Source organism: Triturus cristatus, chromosome 10 (assembly GCF_964204655.1).
Source record: "Triturus cristatus chromosome 10, aTriCri1.1, whole genome shotgun sequence".
NCBI classification, from domain to species: domain Eukaryota; kingdom Metazoa; phylum Chordata; class Amphibia; order Caudata; family Salamandridae; genus Triturus; species Triturus cristatus.
The window spans coordinates 141075771-141101138 of record NC_140593.1 but is presented as its reverse complement, the minus strand read 5'-3'; the positions used below and the strand labels follow the sequence as shown (position 1 = coordinate 141101138).

Sequence of the window (25368 nt, the reverse complement as noted above, 5' to 3'; positions counted from 1 at the left end):
GTTTATGTACCAAATGTGTTTGACACACAAGATGAGAAAGGAATAAAAAGAATTTGAACTCTGGACACTTTATGAGTAAATGATTGAATGTTCAGGACTTTTCTCGTTCTTTATTTATTGCATATACCTTGAAGGGTTTATGTTGGTGAGGCTGTTGGTAGCCGACCTTTGCCCTAGAGCACCCACCACTAAAAATAGGTATTGGACTACCTGTCCCGGACATCTGGTGAGGGCCTGCGGCCAGCCTGGTTACCACCTATCTGTTGAGCAATGTCCTCATAAGGTACTTGGGAGTGGGATATGTAACCTAAAATTACGGACTATGTCCTTGGAAAAACTGGAATGTCACCCCATTGCCAATTCCACAACCACGGCCTGTAATCTCCCCATATGGTATTTCGCTGCCAGTGTCATCAAATTAATACACACAGAGGCAGATTTACAAGAAACTGACGCATCTGTAGAGATGCGTTTTTTTCCCTGCTCCAGCCTGCGATACCCTTGCGCCACCATGGATGCGCCATATTTACAATACGGCACACCCTGGCGCAAGGATTGATAGATGTGTCAGAAATTTTGACGCATCTGTTGGCACAAAAGTGACGCATTGCTGGAGTCATGTCGCAAGCACAACGCAACTCCAGCAATGCATGGTGAGGCCTTTTCTCACTACACTGCGTCACTCCTTATGCCTGCTTCAAGCAGGCGTAAGGTTTTGACGCAGTGGTATCCTGGAAGTGGTGCAGTGAAATGTTATAGATTTCACTGCATCACTTCTATGAGGCTTTCCTGCGTGGGAACGCCCACCCTGCATACATTATACCCTACGCAGGCAAAATGTGACGTAGGGCTTTACAACGTGACGCATCTCCCTAGATGCATCACGTTGTAAATTGGCCGCATTGTTTGCGCCATCGCTGCATCACAAAAGTGATGCAATGGCGGCGCAAAAGTGACTCAAGGGGCTTGTAAATCTGCCCCACAATATCTATCTCTGCATCAACATGCACAGACGTACACCAAAAATATCTTGATCTCATTGGATGCTGGTATCCTAGCTACGCCTCTAGGCCCACCCCAAGTCCCCCCACAAAAGTTTGCAGCTTAATTTGATGAGTACCTGCACTTATTTTTTCGCATTTAAAGCACTGAGCAGAATACAAGGGAAATCTGTGTGTGGAAACCCTGTGGAGGGCTTGGTATAAAATACACAGAAAAGGGCCTGTTAATTCTGCATCCGACGTATTCATCCCTATTCCAGCCATCCAAACTTGCGACCGCATGGTATGGGGTAGGAATACATCCATTAACAGTAATTCCAGCTTGGTATTCCTGTGTCCCCCATATCTTGCCACTAGGAATTGAGCCCTGTTGTAAAGATTCACTAGCCTTAACTCTGTCATAAGAACTGGTATTAGAGTTCTTTTCATCCACCACTTAAATGTACTGGGGAAACAAAGGGAACCTTTGATACATGTGGAATTTGGTGTGGAATTTGTGCCAGACTGCCTAGCTACTGGTCCTAGCGCAGAAATGACAGTCTAAAAGTGACAGCACATCTTTCAGCCTGAAGTCTGTATTCGATTAAGTGGATGTTTAAAAGTAACTGGGAACAGGTGTTCAGCTAGTAGTAGTAAAGTAATCCGCCGTGACCCAGGAATGAGGTTCATCACATCCTTAGGAAGTTACTGCACAAAAGACCACGTGTCATTTTTACCTTGAAACCTTTTCAGACTTTAGAACAATACAAGGAAAAATAATGGAGCACTTACCAATTTTCACAAGATTATTTTTCAGAAATATGTTTGTTGTTTTCAGGTCTCTGTGAAGGATCCGTCTACAAAAGTTAAAGAAATGCAACTTAAACTGTTGTTCTAGCAAAATATACAAAACACAACCTGGAATATAAAACGGTAGTAAAAAGAAAAATGAGTGTAATCAAAGTTTGCATGTTTCAGGAGCCAAGAGGGCAGAATGTTCTAAATTGTAAAACAAAGGCCTCACGGAGCCCAAGGGGGCTGAAATCCCCTCGGGCTCCATGAGGCCTTTGATCACAACTGTTGTTGTGAACAAACATTGGAATGCTGGAGCTCCAGGCTTCTACCAGCCATTAAAGCCCAGAGCACTCCATTGTTTTCAATGTAGCGCCCAACATTCTAATGTTCTAATTCATCTTAGAAATCCCTTCTTACACCTTTTGCTTTTAGACCACAAGGTTTTGAATGCAGACCACCTTTCTCTCATCCTTTTACTACAGATCTCCGACCACCGCCAAACTTTCAACTTTCAACTTTCAAACTTCCATGTACCCACGATGCACTGGTTTCTTTGAGAAAGAATTTTACAGCATAACTTACTGAACGCTTTTTTATTCGACTGGCACCAACAGGTTCATTTTTTATAAATTTTCCATCTTCTGCACTTGTACCGATTCACCTTGTGCTTGTTCAGACGTGGCAGAAATTCCAGTTGATCATATCCAACTGATTTGTACCCGATCTAATAGTGCAGTCTAGGTTTTTGCACATTGTACTAAATGAGAAGGTGAACAAGCATTGGCGTAGCCAATCGGTCTCACCTTTGGGACCTTATAAGTGTTTAGCCATGCAACAGTTGCATAACTAAATACTTATAAGGTCCCAAAAGTGAGACCTATTGGCTATGCAAAGCAGCCGCGAAACTGAAAATGATCGCAATCAAACATCAAAGCGGCCGAGTGGCCGCGAAAGTGAAAGTAATCGCGGTAAAGCGCTGCGCACATGCACTGTAGCTCTAGGCTGCCCTGTTAGCACTTTTTGGAGCCCTCTCAATAAGTCGCGCCAGCCAGCGCATGCGCTGGGTCAGGCGAGACCTAAAAACCAAGAGGAGCTCTAACGGTTGACATAGATGCTGTGAAACACCAATACCAGGTTCAAAATGCACTGGAATTAACTGCAACTGTGATTGTAGACCAAGATGATGCAAAAGAACCCAAAAAAACATTTCTAACTGGCCAACTGAAATATCAGCAAGGCTGAATTATGTGAAATTCTACCACCTGTGGCAGGCACTGCCCGGCAGGTTCAATGTTTTGAATGTTGGGTTAACGCTTGCAGGTTCAAAGTGGAGGAAGAAACACATCAAGTTCGTCCACTGAATGATCAGGAGTTCTGGCTCCACGCCAGATTTCCAGGATGTACACCTAAATACAATTTACATAATGCGATCTAAATATTGCCCAGTTACATCAGATGGTGGTTATTCAGAAAATATGACATGGGCCCTGTCATCCAGGACCTATACTGAACACCCCTGAGATAGATAGTGCAGAATTTCTTATTTATCTTAACTCTAACTTCATTCTTTGACCACTTCAATGGCTTCTGTGCTTTTCCCCACTACTGAAACAGCTCTTCTGTAAGTCTCTTGGCTCATCTCACCAACCCTAAACTTCCTTTTCTTCGAAGTGTCCTCCACTGTCCAAAAGTACTCGATGTGGTCGGTCTCCCATTCATTTTGTCCACTCGTGGTATCCAGGGCTCTTTTGTGTACTGTTCTAGCTCATATCTCGCTGGTCATGCCTACTTAGGATTTTGTGCTGGGCCATGTTCTCATCTTCTCCCTCGAACTTTTCTCTTCGTCTTCTCAATTTGCAACCCAAACCCCCATTTGCTGTCAGAACGATTTCTCTTTTTCTACCTTGTCATTTATACACTGATGAGCTTCAAATCTTCCATTCCCTTTCACATTCACACCCCTATCTCAAACGGGCTTTCGGCTATCCGGTACCTGTACAGGTCGGTCTACAGCATGGTCCTAGCTGGAGATCAAGGGTCTGCTGTACACCAATTGGGCCCATGGAAGACGATTCAAGGTCGAAAGCATCAAGTGGAGCTTGTTTTCTTACATATCTGCACCACACGTTTTGTACATTAGACAATTGACATTTATCGTGTAGGGAACTGGGAGATTAAATAATTTGCCAAGAGCCATACGATTTTTGGGCATGTGCTGAAGATTGGATTCATGTCTCCAGGTTCCAAAGTCAGCAATATACACACACGGTCATCTACTCCAGACTTTGATGGTCGGCAACATACACACAAGGTCATCTATTCCAGGCTTTGATAGACAGCAATATACACACAAGGTCATCTACTCCAGGCTTTGATAGACAGCAATATACACACAAGGTCATCTACTCCAGGCTTTGATGGTCGGCAACATACACACAAGGTCATCTACTTCATTCCTTGATGGTCAGCAATATACACAAAAGGTCATCTACTCCAGGCTTTGATAGACAGCAATATACACACAAGGTCATCTACTCCAGGCTTTGATAGACAGCAATATACACACAAGGTCATCTACTCAAGGCTTTGATGGTCGGCAACATACACACAAGGTCATCTACTCCAGGCTTTGATAGTCAGCAATATCCACACAAGGTCATCTACTACAGGCTTTGATAGACAGCAATATACACACAAGGTCATCTACTACAGGCTTTGATGGTCGGCAACATACACACAAGGTCATCTACTCCAGGCTTTGATAGACCGCAATATACACACAAGATCATCTACTCCAGGCTTTGATGGTCGGCAACATACACACAAGGTCATCTACTCCAGGCTTTGATGGTTATCCCATATGCACACAAGGTCATCTACTTCATTCCTTGATGGTCAGCAATATACACAAAAGGTCATCTACTCCAAGTTCTGATGGTCAGAAGTATACACACAAGGTCATCTACTCCAGGTTTTGACGATAAGCAATATACACACACGGCATCTACTCCAGACTTTGATGGTCAGCAGTATACACACAAGGTCATCTACTGTAGGCTTTGATAGACAGCAATATACACACAAGGTCATCTACTCCAGGCTTTGATAGACAGCAATATACACACAAGGTCATCTACTCAAGGCTTTGATGGTCGGCAACATACACACAAGGTCATCTACTCCAGGCTTTGATAGTCAGCAATATCCACACAAGGTCATCTACTACAGGCTTTGATGGTCGGCAACATACACACAAGGTCATCTACTCCAGGCTTTGATAGACCGCAATATACACACAAGATCATCTACTCCAGGCTTTGATGGTCGGCAACATACACACAAGGTCATCTACTCCAGGCTTTGATGGTTATCCCATATGTACACAAGGTCATCTACTTCATTCCTTGATGGTCAGCAATATACACAAAAGGTCATCTACTCCAAGTTCTGATGGTCAGAAGTATACACACAAGGTCATCTACTCCAGGTTTTGACGATAAGCAATATACACACACGGCATCTACTCCAGACTTTGATGGTCAGCAGTATACACACAAGGTCATCTACTGTAGGCTTTGATAGTCAGCAATCTACATACAAGGTCATCTACTCCAGGCGTTGATGATCAGTAATATACACACATGGGCATCCAGTTCAGGCTTTAAAGGTCAGCAATATACACACAAGGTCATCTACTCCAGGCTTTGATGGCATCTACGCCGAAATCCTGTACTTCTCCTTTCCTCCTTCTTAAACTTGTTTATTATTTCCCGCCCACAATCCACCCTCTCTTGACTTCTGCATGCATCCTTGATGCTATCTCTGGCCCTACTCTTTTCTCTCTCCATTTTCCTGTGTACATATACTTCCGCTCAATGATATTTGCAAAATCCGTTCACCAGAATTCAATGCCAAAACTGCGATTCCCCTATAGCTAGGCTTTAACTCTTCTCTTTGGTCTTCCATTTCCATCCTGTCTGCTTCTTTTATCAGACTTCCCTACAGTACCCACGTTGCCCACCCCCCACCCCTTAGCACCTTTCACTGGTTATCCTCTCAGCCTGTGTTAAAAAAAATGTTATGTCATTTAACCCTTGTTTTGTGTTGTTGATGCCTGTGTCTCCACTCTATGTTATTTACTTAGGTGATGTGTGGAGTTGCTGATTGCCTTGATGTTGCTGTGTTTTTTATGGAACATGTAAATCAAAGGTAGATAAAACCACTGTAAGGTTGCCTGCCCATTCTGTCCATGAAACAGCAGTGGGCAGTTTTCCATTAGTCAGTGATGCAATCCACCCGGAGTACACCTGCAACGCAGATTTAATAGATTTATTTGGCACTCACCACTTCACAGCTAAGCAAATACTAGTGCCTAATTTGAGCCGGTGGTTTCCGGGACTCAGCACCGGCTCTTAATTGTCAACACCGGCGCTTATAATGGTCTGACACATGGTGGCAATGTTTATTTAATTTAGACCCCAGCACTAGAACTGTTGTTGATCAATTCAACATACATTAAAAATGACCAGTACCTTCCCCTGATCCATTCATATAACTTTTTGGGATTGGAATAGTCTTAATGTCACACTTGATGGAGTGTAAAAGTTAGTTGTTCTGTTGGTACTGTCATTGGCAGTGCTGATAGGGGCAATGTGTAGTGCAAGCTGCAGTGGCCTCCTGACAAGGGCCCGGCACTTATTTTTTTCGCAAATTAAGCACTGAGATGGTGAAATACCTGAGAGAGAGAGAGAGAGAGAGAGAGAGAGAGAGAGAGAGAGAGAGAGAGAGAGAGAGAGAGAGAGAGAGAGAGAGAGAGAGAGAGAGAGAGAGAGAGAGAGAGAGAGAGAGAGAGAGAGAGAGAGTCAGATCACAAGTCTCCAAAATATTATCTGATTATGAATAACTGACTTTGTTAGGGTGACCATAGGGTTTGGGGGGCTACAGCCAGTCGAGAATGATTTGCCTCAAATAAAGATGTTTACCTCAGCTTTCCTGTGAGCTGCAGCTACAATTTAAGTCAATAAATAAGACAAATACTACGTGAAGGAGGCCTTTCATAGCTTCACTCTGGAGAGCAGGCAAACAATTTCAGCTTTAAACTAATTTATAATCGATTTGCTGGGTCTCAACCTCATCCCCAGTGGACCTGTACCAACTCCAGAATATTATGGCATGATTCGTCTCTGGGTTGATCCAGCGGTGTGTACGACTGTGAGCACTGCGCAGGGGCGCAAGGCCGAGTTTGTGGAAAGTTCAGTGGGGGGGAGTGGTCGGACTGGGACAGAAATATGTCCCCCGTAAGCGAATCAGATAGCTAAAAAAAAGTGTCCCGCATTTGCAAATAAAGCGGTTATGAACTTGTAAGCACACGTTGTATAGGTGTTTTGCAAGATATGGGGGACTGTATGAATTTGAGCTTGATGTGTTGCAATATGTGTGGTAATATTAAGGAAATCAACCGTAAAAACAGGCACAGCAGACCATAAAACTGGCCCGGGCACTGCCAGACTGCCCTGCAGGCCATTATGGCCCTGTCCCTGTGCGGGTCGGTGTACTGTGCACACTGTGGCCTCTACTGTGCAGGGGGGCTACCATTGAGGGGGGACGCTTCACGAGCCAAGGCCAGTGTGGATCTCTGAAGTGGGCTTAATTGGTGCGCTGTAGTGGGGGGTTGCCGAAGTAGGTACCACAAATCTCAAGGGCCTTTCATCATTCTAAGCGGGAAACACCTGCAACATTGCTGACCAAGCAGAGGTGTGTTCAGGTGGAACAGCAGGCACAACAAACAGACTAAGGCCTTTGGTTTAACTTTCCGCACAAACTAAGGACATTTTGACACCCATGTCTCAGATATATGTCACCATTGCACAGGGGGCACTTTTGATTTTCACTATTTTAACTGTCAAAGTTAAAGAAAATACACATTTTTTGATGAATTTGTGAGGCTTGGTTACATTTTTCTGTAATGTTTCAGTATGTTTCATAAATTTAAGTTCTTGATTTTAATACAAAATTGCACCAAATTCTGAATCATTCATTTAACACAATTCTATCCCACAAGCAATAAAACTGCCCTCAAACTCCTCCACCTTTAGGCAGCTTCTGACACTGTTGACCACACAATAGTGCTGGAAAGGATCACACTTTGGCCAGGCATCTCCAGGTCTGCACTGACACAAGTCTAATACTTCCTCCCCAGACATAGTCAGAAAGTGAGGATTGGATACATTAAATTGCCACACAACCGGAGACCTGTGACGTCTCACAAACTTCATTCTTTGAGTGCCTCCTTCTCGTCACATACACTCATGACCTGTGAGGTCCCACAAAGCTCATTCTATTAGTGTCTCCTTTTCAATTCCAACACACTCGTGACTTGTGATGTCCCAAAAAGATCATTCTCCTAGTGCCTCATTTTCATCACACGCAGTGACTTTGAGGTCCCACAAAGATCATTCAACTAGTGAAGTGGTTCCCAAAACTTTTGACTTCTGGGGACCCCCACTTAACCATTACTGGAACCTAGGGACCTGCACTGAATCATTATTGGAATCCAGGGACTCCCCGTCCCCACAAGTCATTACTGGAAGCTGGGGACCCCGGCCTAAGCATTGTCAATGATTTGAACCGCAAAACAAAACACAAGAAAATACAGAAAAAAACATTCATCAAGCAAATATACAAATGATAACACATTTTATTTTATTCATAAACATATATAAATTTAAAAAAATTAATTTAAATAGAAAAGGTTGGAGCTTTTCTAAATTTAATTGAGGCCAATTATCGTCCATACTATATTCTGTTTGATGCACCTGAAATCCTCCCACGAATCAATCTGAGGATACTAATTTAATTTTAAGCCTCCAGTTTCAAATTCCTTCACATTTACAGAACGTTTTAAAATGTTTAGCTGTACATTTACTTTCTTTATTTCTATACACTTTATGAATCTATTAACATTATTTAATTTTCAAAGTTGTCGTGGACCCTCTGAAGAGGCTTCGCGGACCTAGTGGCAGCTCCTATACTAGGGCGGAGGAGCATCGCCTCACTGCTTTTAAGCAGTATAAATAAAGGAAAAATACAATTATAATAACTCTAATCTATTATCATTTTTTTTCCTTATTGCAGCAGCTTTGCGGGCAGGAAAGAGCAGGGGAGGACTTGTTTGCACTCCCTAAGTGCACATGAATATTTGGCCGGCCATCTAGGGCCAGCCAAACAGTCATCTGCACTTTGCATGTTCCTCCCCAGGCTCCATTACAGCCTGGGTGAAGAACATGCCCAGGCCCCCAGTCCCCGTCTGAGCGCCAAAGCACGGCGTGCAGACCAATCACAACGCTGGATTGCAGCATTGTGATTGGCTCAGGCGAGCCTGGGTGCTTCCTGGGTGCTCTGTTCCTGTCCCGGGAGAGACGACGGTGGAGAGAGCGGCGAGATGCGGCAAGGAGGTACCTTTTTTTTTATTAAGCCCCTCTTTCCCCTCTGCCCTCCGCCCTCCCACCCCCAATCTGTGCCAGCCGCCACTGCGTGGACCCCCATGGGTCCACGGACCACAGTTTGGGAACCACTGCTCTAATGCTTTTTTTTCATAACACACTTGGTGACCTGTGAGGTTCCACAAAGATCATTCCTCTAGTGTCTCCCTTTCAAAGTCCACACACTTGGTGACCTGTGAGGTTCTACAAAGATCATTCTTCTAGTGTCTTCTTTTCAATGTCCACTCACTCGGTGACCTGTGAGGTCCCACAAAAATCATTCTTCTAGTGCCTCATTTTCATCACACACCCAGAGACCAGTGAGGTCCCACAAATACCATTCCTCTAGTGCTTCCAATGTCTATGCATGCCCCAGTACACTTCCTCAAGGAGCAGCGACTGAACTTCCACATGAATGTCGATGATGCACAAATCAATTTCCATTTGGGAAGCAGCCCAATCATCATCATCTCATCTTGAGATCATGTGCTTCGCTGGATGATGAAGAGTTTCCTATGAATGAATGAATGAAGCGAAATCTGCAATTAAAGTGATCACAGAGGCTATATCCAAATCACTGCCTTCTTTCTGACACGCCCCCAAATGTCACAAATATTTCAATACACGTAAAACAAATATGGGAGTTCACTTCGACACCCACCTTATCTTTGCACCCCAGTTCAGTTGCGTAGTCAAGTGTGTGAACCAGTAGAGACTGGCAGTGGCATACAAAAAATGATGGATGCCCGCAGGATGTGAAGAGGGCACCTGGGTCTTCCATATCTCACAGCTATTCATTGGCCTTGTGCCGAATAATAATTAATCATTTGTAGATTTAAATAGCGCTGCTTATCACCCATGACGGTATCCAGGCGCTGTCCATGGGCACGGGAGAGATTAAGTGATTTGCCCAGAATCACAGGATGTTGCGCAGAGACGCAAACCTGGATCCCCAGCTCCCGAGTCGGCAGCTCTGTCCGCTGCAACACATCCTCTCCCATAGGGCCCACTCAAGGGTTGCGGGGCTCCTGATGAATCAGGGGGCCACTCTTTCCCCCCAAAGGGGCTGCAGGGGCTTGCATTCCACCCCTAGAGACTACTGAAGTTTGAAAGTAGTGGGGAGTAGGAAACTATGGAATTTTCATGAGCAAGCGAGCACGCGTATTCTGAGAACAGTAGAGGGGGATTCTCCTTTCCCAACTCCTCCCCCGGAGATATCTTTGGGTAAAATGCTGCATTTTTTAATCATAATTTCTTGAATAAAATGAGGTAAACCACTGCTCAGAACATAATTATATTGCATTGAAAATGCATTTCTATAGCACTCGCTACCCCTGGCAAGGCAATATAGCACTTTTATCTGAAACGAGAATGTTTGTTCAACAAACATTCAATTTTCAGATTATTAAGTGAGCACTGCAAGCTGCATCATTTGAGAACAGAGGCTGGGCCTGAGGGGGCACTAGCTAAAGTTTTGATTAGACAGGTCCATTCGGTTTAATAATAGCGCAGATTAAACTCATTAATTTTAATAAATGAAAGAGAAGCCTGTGGCCCTTGAGCTTTTCCTGATGTTTTATGGGTCTTTCAGCACCCCCCTTTTTGCAGAGGAACAGGGTGTAAAGATGCACTAATAAGCCGTCTTATAAACAATCCCCCCTTTTAGCATTATAATGAACGGGACATGGTCGTGCACTTCATGTTTTATCTTGTGCTTCAATGGAATATGTGACGTTACAACGCGGTTGCTACACCGCGGTACGTTACATCGCAGTTATTACAAAGCAAGTCATTATAACGACTTACGCTGGAGGGCGCTGGACTTAGGAATAGTGGGGCTGATTCACAGAACTAATTTAATACAAAATCCTAAACTTACTACTTTTGGTATTCACAGAAGTTAGGATTTTGTCTTAAGCTTGTCTTAAGCTTGTCTTAAAACAGACTTAAGACAGACTTAAAACAGACTTAAGACAAACTTAAGACAAAATCCTAACTTAAGTCTGTCTTAAGTCTGTCTTAAGTCTGTCTTAAGTTTGTCTTAAGACAAACTTAAGACTAAATCCTAACTTCTGTGAATACCAAAAGTAGTAAGTTTAGGATTTTGTCTTAAATTAGTTCTGTGAATCTAGCCCAGTATGATTTACTATTCCAACTCCAGCCTACATAACAGTAGGGAAGGTGTTGGAATAGTAAATCATACTATTCCTTAGTGTATAGCGCCATCCAGCGCAAGTCGTTGTACCGACTTGCTTTGTATTCACCGCGATGTAAACGTACCGCAGTGTAACGACCGAGTTGTAAAGGTCGTTGGCCGCTTCTATGAATCTGAGAGATGTTCTGAAAGACCAATGTGACACATAACACACATGTATCCCTTTCTGCTTAGAACAATGACATCCTTTTAAACCCATTTGGGCCTGATTTAGAGTTTGGTGGGTGGGTTGATTCATCACAAAGGTGAAGTATATCTGTGTGCCTCATTACAAGGGCCAAAGGATAAAGGACCAGATGTACGAAGCCATTTAGCATTTCTTAATGGGCCAAATCGCTATTTCGGCCCATTAAGAAATGCGAACTGGCCTTTCCAGATGTACAGAGGGCCAAAACCGGTTGCAATTTCTACACAGTAGAAATCGCTAATTGCAACAGCGATTTAGGAATTGCACATAGGGAATTATCTGTTTGCGATTCCTAAAGCACATGTACAAAGCATTTCCTAAATTCGAATTGGGCATTTAGGAAATGCAATTACCATTGACTTCAAGTCGATGGTAACCATGTGCAAAATAAAAACCAAGATTAAGCACTTCCTCTAACATGTGCACTAGGAAATTCGGGGTGCTTCCAAGGTGGCGTTAAGCCCGGCGGCACCTTTGACTTTGCATTTCCTAAATTGCGATTTCCTATTAGGAAATCCCAATTTAGGAAATGCAACCATTTCCTATCTCACCCATGGGCTGGAATGCAATGGCATTCCCTTTTTCTCAATTCTCTAAAAGCAATTCCTAATCTGTAGCAATCGCTATTAGGGAATCGCAAATTTTGTACATATCCTATTGCATTTCGTAAATAGCGACTCCGTAAACGGGAACCTTAGAACATCTGGCCCATAATGTACTTCTGATAAGGTGGACAGGATATTTGTCACGTTTGCGAAAGAGTAACTGCCCCCTAAATACTCCATCAGGCCTCATAACAGCAAAAAAAAGAGAGGCTGATCTTGGTATCTATTAATCGTAGGCCAGGCACAGACCCTGTCTCTTGACAATGCGTTCAGTTGTCAGGCCATGGTAGATAGGGTTTTTAATCCATTATATCTGCATTTATATAGCGCTTACTACTCCTGACAAGTCGTTGAAACGCTTTACAGTGGATAGCACGCTGCTCCGGAAACCAAGGTTAGTGGTTAAAGCAGTGGTTATTGGTTAGTCTTGTTTATTGGGATTAGTCCTGTGCACTCAAGGAATCCCTTACATGCTTCAAAGTGTGTCCCAGCACAGTATGTTGCCCTGGAAGTATGCTATACATCACATGCACACCTTTGCACGGTGCAGTAGCCCTAAAAGCACCAGCACTTGGGAAGGGCGCCGCAGCGCTATATTTTAGCCACTTTGGCTGCTGAGCTGCGTTGCACTATAAACTAGAAAATTATTAATTTTCCCCCTTAAAGTGAGCCACAAAAAATGCCATCTAATGGGTGCAAGTGGTATTTGCGCCATCTTGTGCGTGTGTTTATTAGTGCATTATCTGCTCTTTTCTCCGTAATTGCCACAGGAGTTTCGTAACAGGTAACACAAAGCTCTAGTGACGCATTATTACTAAAGCGGGTTGAAAAGTCGTTTGCATTGGTTTTGGCGCTAAGGTGGGGTCGAAGTGCCGTAGACCTGGCCAGGCTGGTCTGCTTTTATTGCGCATGGAGCCCGGAAGGAGGCTGCTAACATTGACAGTTTCAGATTCCAACATAAACTAAACAGCAAAGTAAGCAAAAGGAAGATTTTCTACTTTTTTGCTGTTAGGTGCAGTTTTTGCTGGGCCATCCATCTCAATATATGCAGTTTAATAACTAAAAAATATTGCCAAATGGACTGTCCAGGTGAAAGGGAATTTTTGCTCTTTATTATTCATTCGTCATATTCTAGTAAACGAATTGTGTGGGCCTGGAACCTCTGACGCTGATAAAATAAAGGTATCTGTCATTCTTCAGTGTCCTGGGGGACAAAAGGCAGAGGATATAAAGGGAAGTCAAAAACATCTAAATGGATACAAATGACGGTGGGAGCAGAATATTGGAAAAACGTTGAGGAAAGTTGATTTATCTGAACCAGGGAGGTGATAACAGCAAGGAAAACTTTATTTTTGCATATAATAACTTTCTTTTTATAGAACGCTGCGTACAACCCCTGCCATTTCTAGGCGCTGTACCTAACAGGCAACCACTTTAATGGTAATCAATTTTGAAGGATTGGTTGGCCTTAAGCCGGGATTCGAACTCCTGAACCGCGAATCACCACCTATTTGTCCACAAAGGTAAACGTAAAAACGTAAAAAAGAAGTTAAAATACCTATATTTTATATGCGGAGACTCGGCACTCATAGACATACTGCTCGTAAATCCCTTTGCGATTAGCAAACAGTCGTAAATTTACACCAAAGTGTACGTTTACCTTTGTGAATCAGGACCCCAGTGTTTAACTCGCTGAGCCACTCTGCCAACTTCAACCTGACTTGGGCATCCATGGTTTGTCATGACAGTCTTTTTTTTTTTTTATTGATTTCAAAGTATACAATAAACTTTGAATATAATCCATATATCCAGTCTTCAGCTATCCAATTTCCAAATACATAAATTAATTCATTATATCTTTATTTCTTACTCCTCCTTCTAAAGTGCAAGTGCATTTTAATTCTTACTTATTACAGAATGTAAGCAATGCTAACCGACTGCCACTGATCTTAGCTATAAATCTGTCGCGTTGGTCCATTTTACCCAAGAGTCTTTCAAAATGTGTACAATATGCGTTTTACAAAGGTTTGTTCTAATCGGTATGTTTTACTCATTTTACGAAACCACTGACAGAAGACGGAAGGGACCTTCTCTTTCTACTTTTGAGTGATGAAAGAATGCCCCACTAACAGCCCTATGATTATATTTCGGTCTTGTTTCGCTAAATTGGTTTCTGAGGGCATATACCCCAATATTAATGTTACAGCGTTCTGCTCGATGTTATCTCCTGTTACTTTTGAAATGTCATCCTATATCGATGACAATAAATGCTCTAACCTTGGCCAGGAGAAGGTCATATGCGCCCAGCTTACTATACTTTTGATAAAGCATCTCGGACATTTTTCCAAAATGTTCTGGATTTCTGGTATACTGCAGGGTTTCAAAAGAAAAATTCTGTATTTACAAGGATGAGCAAAAAATAATGCCTGTCTTGCTCCCTTCTTAACTTATGTTTTACAAACTTCCATGGAACAATTCAATAAAGTATAAAAAAAAGTCTTTCATAAAGCCCTTGTTTGTTTCTACCCATCTTTATAGGGCCCCTTTGTCTAGCAGGATGCAAGCTTCGATTCACTGTCTGAGTGTTGTTTCTACAAGCATATAACTTTACATTTTCTCTGTATCCCTTCTAATATCTTATACCTAATTCGCTCCAAATTCAGCATCTGTTTTAGAAACTATGGGGTGGAGGCCAATTTTTTTATTCTGCCAGCATTTTTATTATTAAGTTATTGTGGAAAATTTGCTCACTTGAGGGAGTGGAGAAAAATTGGTAATTTACGATATCAATCAATCAGCGTTTGTAGGTCGTGGCACTATCACCCCTGGGGGTATCTGGGCGCTGTGGTGCGAGGGTCTCAGTCGAAGAGCCAGGTCTTGAGGAAATGGTGGGTAGAGGGAAGAAACAAGCAGAAAAAGGCCAAACAGAGGGCAAAAAAACAAGAGCAGGAAAGGCAAAACAGAGGCAGAAAAAAGAGCAGGAAAGGTAAAACAGAGGGCAGAAAATGTGCAGAAAAAGCAAAATAGAGCAGAAGAGGGGAAAACAGACCGCAGAAAAACAAGTAGAAAATGCCAAAAAGGGCAGAAAACGAGCAGAAAAGGCAAAACAGAGAAGAAGCCAGCAAAACAGAGGGCAGGAAAATGAGCAGAAAGACAAAATGGAGAACAGAAAAATAAGCAGAAAAGGCAAAACAGGGCAGAAAAGGCAAAACTGAGGGCAGAAAAATGAAAAGAAAAGCAAAACAGAGAAATAAACCCGCAGAGGAGGCACAAACACACGGCAGCAGGTAGCCAGGCAGCAGAGTAGCAGACTGCGGGCAAGCTGGACAGAAGAACTCTTGCTCAATGGGGTTGCGCTGCGGCCTCCATTAAGTAGGTCCTGGGGGGAGGGTGGGGTGCTGTTTGGTGGGTGGAGATAAACAGCTGGAGGAGGGACGCAGCGGAAGAGGGAAGCAGCAAGCGGAGAAAGGCAAAACAAAGGGCTGAAAAACAAGCAGAAAAAAGCAAAAAAGTGGGCAGAAAAATGAGCAGAAAATGCAAAACAGAGTAAGAAACGAGCAGAAGAGGCACAAACCAAGGGCATTTTATTATATATTTATTTATTTATTTATTTATTTATTTAAAGGTTTTATATAGCGCTGGCTGGACCCAAGAGTATCAGAGCGCTTTACAAGATTTGGTAATAACAGAGTTACAGTTGATTTTAGTACATTGAGGTAATGAGGCAGGGCACTTTGATAGGTACGGGAAAGGGTAAGTACGCTAGGAAGCAGTAAGAAAGAAACTGATTGAAGCAGGAAGAACTGGAGGACAGCAGAGAATGTAAAGTAAGTGAGAAGGGGGACGGGCGAGAAAGTGAGGGATAATTGTGGCAAATGAGGAGTAAGCGGAAAGCAGGTGGCAGAGGGTAGGTGAAATCCTGAAAAGAAAAAAAAAGGGGGGGGGGGTGGGAAGAGAGAATAGAGTGGGCAAGGGAAACCAATAGTTACAATGTAAGGAGGAAGAAATTAGTAATCACTAAAATATATATTAGGACCCCCAATATTTATTGAGAAGGAGCATCTTGAGGTCTTTTTTGAAGCAGGGGTAGGAGGGGTTGCAACATAGATCTTTGGGAAGGGCATTCCAGGTGGTAGGCGCGTTTCCAGAGAAAGAGCGAGACTGTGTTGATTTCTTTTTTAACAAAGCAGGGACAAGTATAAGTGCGTTAGTGCTCCTCATTGTTCTAGTGCAGCCCGCTTTGTGGAGTTTGTCAGAGAGGTAGGAAGGTTTATTTTGGTGGAGGGCTTTGTGTGTGATGCATGCGGTAGGTAGATCTGCCTTCTATCGGGAGTCATTTAAGGTTTTTGAGGATGGGGGAAATGTGATCAAAAAGTTTAAAGTAGTCAGTAATTACCCTGGCAGCTAGGTTAAGAACAGATTTGATAGGAGCTAGGTGGACTTTGGGAGTCCCAGCAAGATTGGCGTTACCGTAATCAATTCTGGACAAGATCAATGATTGTACAACTGATTTAAAGTCACCTGCAGGGATAAAGGGTTTCATTTTTTAAAGATGGAGCAGTGTGAAGAGAGCACCTTTGGCTGAGTTTTTTATGTGGGGAGTAAGACTGAGGCTCTGATCGACGCTAATGCCGAGGGACTTGACCGAGTTAGAGATGGTGAGAGAGCAGTTGAGAGCTTTGATGTCGGAGATCCAGTGTTGAATAGGGAGCGGGTTGTTTTTAGGAGTGAATAGAATGATTTCAGTTTTTTTAGGGTTTAGTTTGAGGTGATTGTAATGGAACCACAATTGAATCTTAGCCAAAGTGTCATTAAGATGTAAGACGTCGTCATGGGATTTGATTCTGTAGTAAAGTTGTGTGTCATCTGCATAGAGGTGGTATTGTTGTTTTTAGTATAAGGGTGAGGGGTTCCATGAAAAGGTTGAATAGAGTAGGAGAGAGAATGGCGCCCTGGGGGACGCCCAAGGTGACTGGCTGAGGTTTAGAAAGGCAATCGCTGACTTTGATTTGTTGGGTTCTATGTTGGAAATAGGAGGTGAACCACTTGAGTACTGCACCATCCAAGCCAAAACGGTCTTTGAGAATATTGAGTAAAGCTACATGGTTAAGATTATCAAAGGCCGCAGAGAGGTCTAGTAGAATGAGGAGGGAAGATTCACCCTTGTCTAGGGAGCAATGGATGTCATCGATAATTTGAGCATTGCAGTTTCGGTGCTACAGCCCTTTATAAAGTCTGATTGTAAAGCGTCCAAGAGATTGAATGAGTCAATGTGTTTGTCCAATTGAAGCAGGGCACATTTTTCCAAGGCCTTCGATAAGAAAGGGAGGTTGAAGATAGGGCGTAGGTTGTTTAGGTCATTAGGGTCGGCCATGACATTTTTGATGGTGGGGGTAATTTGGCCTAGTTGGAGGGATGCAGGGACACAACCATTGGTAAGGGAGGAGTTGATAATAGTGGTCCAGTAAGGGGCGATGGTGTGTTTTAGTTCCTGTACAAGATAGGCTGAGAGGGGATCTTTGGTATGTGAGGATGGTTTAAGCTTGGTGATGATGTTTAGGACATCTCGTTCTGAAACAGGGCAAAAGTTGTTCCAGGAAGCCTTGTTTTTTAGTTGGGGGACGGTGAGTTAAGGTTCTGAGGGGGTGACATCAGGGGGTCGTTGTGCAGAGTTAGGGGGAGTAGTGGGAGACGATGGAGACACGGAGAGGAGGTTATGGAGGGAAGGTTGGTTATTTAGAGGGGGGGTCAAGATGAAGGTTTGATCAATCTTAGTGATTTTACCAGCAAAGAAGCTAGCAATTTCTTCACATCTCTCGACTGTAGCCAGTAGTTTAGGGGGTGTTGAGGAGGTTTGGATTTTGACGATGTTAAATAGTTCCCTGGGTCGATTTCTAGCCCGGTCAAGTTGTGACCGGAGGAAGGTGGCTTTCTCATTAAAGATATTTTTTTTGTAATTAGCTCTTGCAGTTCTGAGGAGGACAAATTCGAGGGGGAAGGCTGTTGTCTCCAAGTGCGTTCAGTCTGCCTGAGAGCACGTCTCTCATTATTAAGGTCGGTATTGAACCAGGATCTGGAGGGTTTATTTTTTTGTAGTTTTAATTTGGCTGGGGTAATTTGGTCAAGGACTTCACTGATAGAATTGTTGTAATGTTCTATAAGACCGGTGGGACTTTGTGAAAGAGGAGAAAGCCGTAGACGATCTTTTATTTTAGTCTCTAGCTCGCCAGGAGGAATAGTGTGAAGATTTCTGGTTAACTTCTTTTGTGTGATTAAGTTGGAGGGAGGGATGGCCACAGAGCTATTGATCATGAAGAGGATGAGGTGGTGGTCAGACCAATCAATGGGGATAATGTGGGAAAGAGAAGCCAGATCCTTGCTAGAGATAATGGCGTCAAGAGTGGCTCCTTTGGAGTGTGTTGGAGAATTACAGAGTTGTTTATAGTCATTGATGTCAAGTAAGTAATTGATGAGAGTAACCGAGGGTTCATCATTTTTGTTAAAGTGGAGGTTAAAATCTCAGAGGAAGAGGTTTCTAGATTTGGAAATAGATGACTGTGTAAGAAGATCGGCCAACTCTTCAGCAAAGGAAAGAGGGTCGCCAGGGGGATGGTAGATATTATGTAGGCAGATAGAGGGGGAACCCTGGATTGTAAGTTCAGCACCAAGGTATTCAAAAGTGGTAGGGTCCGGGTGGTTTACAGGAGAGAGTTGAAGTTCTGCTTTATAAATTATGGCGAGGCCCCCTCCAACTTTATCAGGCCTATCTTTTCTGAGGATGGATTAACCAGGGGGAGAGAGCAAGTCAAGAATCGATGTGGAGTGGGAATTGAGCCAGGTTTCTGTCAAGAAGGCAATGTCAATGCTTTCACTGAGGATGGTTTCAGCGATTTCTGTAGCATGACATGCGGCCGATCGACAATTGACCAGCATGCAGTTGAGGGGTTTAGGGTCGTTTAGTTTTGTGGAGGAACAGGATTGGATACACACACACACACACACACACACACACATACATAAAGGACCAATATAACTACAAGTTAAATTCAAGCAATACAAACCAAACATAATACTGAACTCCAGTCTTGAATCACTTGTAAGCCTACCACCTTACCATAAGAAATTGGTAGGAGACACTGCTATCGCAGTACAAGTCACCAAGCTCTAAAACTCACAACCATCCAACATTAAAAGCACCCAAGAGCATATACAATTCCAAAGACAGTTGAAAACATGGCTATTTCCTAGATAACATATAAAGGAAAAACCCACCTCTAAATCAAGCTCTCTTTAAAAGAGTCAGCAATCTATAAATAGGCCACAGAAAATAATTTCCACACATTATACAGAGATGTTCATATATTTATTTACATTTTTATTTCTCATACTTCTTTTATAATTTTCTTCTCCTTATACCATCTAAATCACAAACATACTAAGGGGCCGATTCCGATCCAGGTCGGAAAGCTCTCCGACCGAGCCGGATCCGGAGTGTTTTCCGACCGAGCCGGAGTCCTGCAGTCTGACCGAGCGAGTACGTTGCGGCCGTATGCTGCCGGACTCAGTTCGGTCGGACTCCCGTAGAAGTCAATGGGAGCCGGTCGTACGACGCATACTTGGGCTCCCATTGACTGAATGGGTACATCTCGCACAAGGACGCCCCCTGTAGTGGGTACGCGTCGGTGCCATCCGCACCATACATGCCTGTGTTGGGGAGACCCTTGGGTCTCCCCCTGTGTCCGAGTCGTAGGGCTGCGGGTGACAGGGGGTCCGACACGGACCCCCAAAGGCAACTTCCCGGACGTTTTGCGAGCCGGACACTCCGGCTCGCACCGGCTGTCCGACGCATGCATCGTACTGGCTCGGTCGTAAATCGCATCCATTGCACGCCACGGATAGATTACGGCCGAGACGTACGGAGCGGTTCGGACCCGGAAATGACTCGGTCGGTGAATTTCACGTAGCTCGCATCGTACTTGCTCGCTCGTACAGCTGTACGAGTCGGGCCGAAAACACGCGTACGGCTCGTAGTTTTTCCGGCCGGATCGCGTTCGGTGCCCTTCCGACCCGGAACGGAATCAGCCCCTAAGTATACAAACTCAGTTGTTTTGGAATTACTAATTGATTCACCAGTACTTACCATTGTTCAGTGTGATTAAATAACATTGAACTAAAAAAAAATATATATATACAAACTCAGAATATAACACTGGTTAATTCAAACAGTTTTCAACCTCCCACTCTTCAAGTCACAAAACTTGACTTGAATGGTGGGAGGATGAAAATTGAGAGCATCTGAGATGTTATCAGTGATGTCATCAGGAATGTCACTGACCATGTCATGAGTGATGTAATATGTGAGGTCAAAAGCAGTGCATTGCAGAGATGTAAGTTATAGCTAGATCACATAACTATAACTGCTGAATTTCTATGGTTATGTAGGAGTGAAATCTGAGCCTAACTATAAGGTCCCTTCAACTTTTGTTTTTTTAGTGAATTTCTAAGGTTTTTTTAAATTCTATTTCCTAACTATAACGTCCCTGTAACCTTTGTTTTTTTCAGTAAATTTCTAGGGTTTTTCAAATTCTATTTCCTAACTATAACGTCCCTGTAATTTTTGTTTTTTTCAGTGAATTTCTAAGGTTTTTTAATTCTATTTCCTAACTATAACGTCCCTGTAACCTTTTTTTTTTTCAGTGAATGTCTATGTTTTTTTAACTAGTAGTTGCATTTGTAGAGTTGTGCAGAAATGGGTCGGTACCGCCTACCAGCTCTCAGGAATCCCGCTGTATGGGACTTACTGAAGGTAACAGAAGGACTTGTTGGCCCCCAAGGAACCTCTGGAGCAAAGGGGCCTTCATTCCCCAACTAGCAGTGTGACAGGAGGTGCGTTTGCAGGGTAGTGGAGAAAGGGGCTGTGCCTTTGAAGTCCTCTCAGCAATCCTGCTGTGTGGGACTTACTGGAGGTAGCAAGAGAGTTTGTTGGCCCTCAAGTACCCTCTGGAGCCAAGGGAACTTTATACCCCAACCAGCACTGCGCCAGGAGGCGCATTTGCTGAGTGGTGGAGAAAGGGGGTGTGGCCTCCATAGTCCTCACAGCAATTGTGCTCTGTGGGACTTTCTGGAGGAACAGGAAGGGTAGTTGGCCCTCAAGGATTCTCAGCAGCCAAGGGGACTTCATCCCCCAACCAACAATGCTCCAGGACGCGCGTTTGCAGAGTTGTGGAGAAAGGGGGCGTGGCCTCCGAAGACCTCTCAGCAATCCCGCAGTGTGGGACCTACTGGAGGTAACAGGAGTGCTTGTTGGCCCCCAAGGACCCTTTGGAGAAAAGGGGACTTCATTCCCCAACCAGCAGTGTGCCAGGAGTGGTGGAGAAAGGGTCCATGGCCTCTGAAGTCCTCTCAGCAATCCTGCTGTGTGGAACTTACTGCAGGTAACAAACAAGAGAGCTTGTTGGTACTCAAGGACCTTCTGGAGCCAAGGGGACTTCATACCCCAACCAGCACTGCGCCAGGAGGTGCATTTGCTGAGTGGTGGAGAAAAGGGGCATGGCCTCTGAAGTCCTCTCAGCAATCCCGCTCTGTTTGACTTTTTGGAGGTAACAGGAGGGGTAGTTGGCCCCCAAGGACCCTCAACAGCCTAGGGGACTTCATTCCCCAACTTCTAGTGCGCCAGGAGGCATGTTTGCAGAGTGGTGGAGAAAGGGGGAATGGCCTCCAACAACCTCTCAGCAATCCCACTGTGTGGGACTTATTGGAGGCAACGGGAGGGATAGTTGGCCCCCAAAGACCGTCTGGAGTAACAGGGACTTCATCTCCCAACCAGTAGTGCGCCAGGAGGTGCATTTACAGAGTAGTGGTATAAGGGGGCGGGCCTACAGTGATTTGTCATTTCTTTTCTTTTTTACGAATCAGGGGAGGGAGGAGAGAGGCCAAACTCCTGGGCCAATTTCAGCCCTAGGCACCCCATCCCCGGGCATTTTCTTTTCTTTTTATTACTTAAAGGGAGGGGGACAGAGCGCCCCCCCCACCAAGCTGATTTTGGCCCCGGGGACCCCATCCTAAGGGGCCCAGCCTCTAATGTGGGTGTCCTGGTCCCACCCAGGGCATCCACTCAACACAGATGGGGACCACAGGGGGAGTCTGGAGGCCCCCACGGTCCCTGCAGACTCCCCACCTCCTGTTGGGAGCCAGCATTTCTTTTACACATAGGGAGCTGCTAACATGCAGTTCCCCCTGTGTAAAAGCAATCGTGCTCTCCTTGGAGGAAGCGAGAGCAAAATGCTCTCGCTTGCTCAAAGCGAAGCACAGTTTGCTATGGTTTGGCGGGGCAGGAGCGGTAAAGCTCCTGCCAAACCATAGCAAACAGCTATGTCCTGGGTGTGGGCACACAAGGATATAGCAGGAGCCGGCCCTGTGGGGTGGTAGTCCCCAGGGCCATCTTTGGCTCCAGGAGGGGGGCACGGCCCCACTCCAATCTTTACTTTAGCCCTGGGTAGGTGGTGGTCCCCGGGGGCCGCAACAGACCCCCTCTATTATATTATTTGAGCCCCGTGGAAGTGGCGGCCCATGGAGCTGCAGGGGGTCTGCGTAGGCCCACTGCATTTCTATGTTAATTGCCACAGGGAGGTGCAAGTCCCCAGGAGGTGGTGGTCCCTGTGTTTGTGGGGGGGGGCCACACGCCCCAACATTTATTTTGACTAAAGCCCCTGGGGAGGTGGTGGTCCCCAGGGCTGAGGGAGGTCCGCGCGGCACCCCACATTATTCAAATTTAAAGGCCAGGGGAGGTGGCGGCCACTGGGGCTGCGGGGGTCCGTGCAGTCCCCCCACTTTGTTCATACATAAATCCCTAGGTAGGGGACTTTCCCAGGGCTGCGGGGGAGGCCATACGGGCCCCCTGCACTCATTTATTAAATAGCCCCGTGGAGGTGGCGGTCTCCGGGTCTGCGGGGAGCCATGCGGGCCCCCACATCAGATTATTATTGTTTACCCCAGGGAGGTGGCAATCCCCAGGGCACGGGAGGTGCCGCATGAGCACCACCCGCATTATTATAAAACACTGCCCCTGAGAATTGGCCCACCCAGGGGCTTCCTATAAAAGACATGTGGGAGCCTGCGCATCTTTTTTTCAATTTTGCCCCAGATCCGCGAGTTTACCTGTGAATTTGTGACAAAATTGAATTACATTTCTTTTTAACCTTTTACCATATCTGGGGGGTCAGAGTATTTCTACCCTGCCCCCTTTTCTTTATTTTTTTACATTCTTTGTGATACTCAGCTTCAAACCAAGTCCCAAGATGGCTGCCAACACTTCCTGGTGTTCCTGGTGTTGGCAGACAATCAAATGTTAGTAGGATCCGCTAGTCCACTGCAAGGACTCAAGTCTCCAAATATCTATATTTTTTAAACCAAAATATCTCTGAAACTACTAAATGGATTTACACCAAATTACAAACAGCACGCTTTGTGGACCAACAACTTGCTGTCTGCCAAATTTGGTGTAATTCTGTTAAGCGGTTCGGGCTGTTAGTCGTGTTCAAAAAATGAAAAATTGAAAAATCCCTATGACCATAACATGGGGAAAAAGTGTTTTGGGACTCCCCTTTTTATCTCAGCCCCTGCTTGACGGATCAGGATCCAGAAAACAATCATAACTTGGAAGGATTTGAGCATGAACTTAAAACCATCAACATAGCCAAAGAAAAAGCCCAATTCAATAGAATTACCTAAGTGACCAACAAATATATCAGCTCAGACTCTTAGTCCACAACACAGGAATGACCATGCTTTCAGCATGCATTAATACTGGTGAAGCACATGAACTGACCATTACCACCAACTTGCAGCCATTGTATCTTTGATAATTATTTAGGATGTATTTACATCACCTCAATCAGATGTCGGAGCATTTCCTCTTGCATCTGAATATCTTTAAATATGGGTTCATCGTAAGTGCCACCGAGATGTAGACGCGGCCTGTTTTCTTCCATTTCCAACAGATTCTATTTATGTGCTACCAATTTCACATATATTGCTTACCTGCAATTCACTGGTATGTGTTAGCAAAACAGCCAAACATATATGTTGCCATGCAAGTTGAATTGTTGACAAATTTGCAGTTGATGGAAACTGATGTCAGGATAGTTATGACATAATAGCTGGAGCAACCTAATAAATTCCTCTTGATGTGACATCTGGTACCTCCTTATCCCCCTTTGCGCCAGTGCATAGATTGGTACTTTACCAACTCTCTATACAGTTAATGCCTCTTTAGCTGCTGCATCTAGAAAAACTATAATGTCAGTGCACCTGACTGGTCTTGCTGCTGATGGGGTGGGAAAATGTAATGCAGAGTGTATATAGTACACTGTATATGTTCAAAGATGGAAATGTTTATTTTAAAAAATAGGTAAAGGTAAAACAGTAAGAAATGACCACAGATTTCAAAATTGTTTCCTGAACCTATGCATAACTACTGTATGCATTGTGTAGAGTGGACACAGTATTCTACCAGAATACTGAATTTTTATGTCAACTTGCAAAAATATTGACTTTGGAATATGGACTATCACCATATCTTCAAGGTATGTATACACAAGTAAGTAGAGATTTACTGTGTTTACCTCCACATCTAAGTCCCTTGCAGGCACATAAATGTGGAGTTAAGAATAGTAAATCTATGCTTGTCTACATATAATTACTTTATTGATTCAATGGTAGTCGATATTCTGCAGTCAATACTCTTTGTAGGGTGATATGTGTGCTCTCGATGCTCTCCCATACAGCCATTCCCACAGATCTAGAGTCAGGAAAACAGCATCCGCGGAGGAGCGTGCATTACACCATGCATAGGGCACTCGTGCATAAGGACGCTTGAGCCATCGGCTATGCGATTTTCCATAAATTCATGATTCTGCACATATTTCATTGCTTATATCCATTATAAAATGCTATGCTCTGATATAGGTTGATGGTGCATCCATACTTCATATGTTATGAATTCAATAGCGCAATTTATTAAATGCAATATATTTGGGCAAATGCGCAGAAGAAATGCATACGTTTCCTTTTCACACCCTACATCGCTTATCACAAAGCAGGTTTC

The 25368-nt window shown here is 44.1% G+C and overlaps 1 protein-coding gene across 3 annotated transcripts in view; it reads right to left on the bottom strand.

Annotated features, from left to right (window-relative positions):
- NEK11 (NIMA related kinase 11) overlaps positions 1–25368 on the bottom strand; it is an 835513-nt gene that overhangs the window by 532972 nt on the left and 277173 nt on the right. For all 3 annotated transcript variants that reach the window (XM_085630659.1, XM_085630661.1, XM_085630660.1), the window contains exon 5: positions 1773–1837. In XM_085630659.1, coding sequence (XP_085486785.1) covers positions 1773–1837 — 65 coding nt within the window. The remainder of the gene's footprint in view (positions 1–1772; positions 1838–25368) is intronic.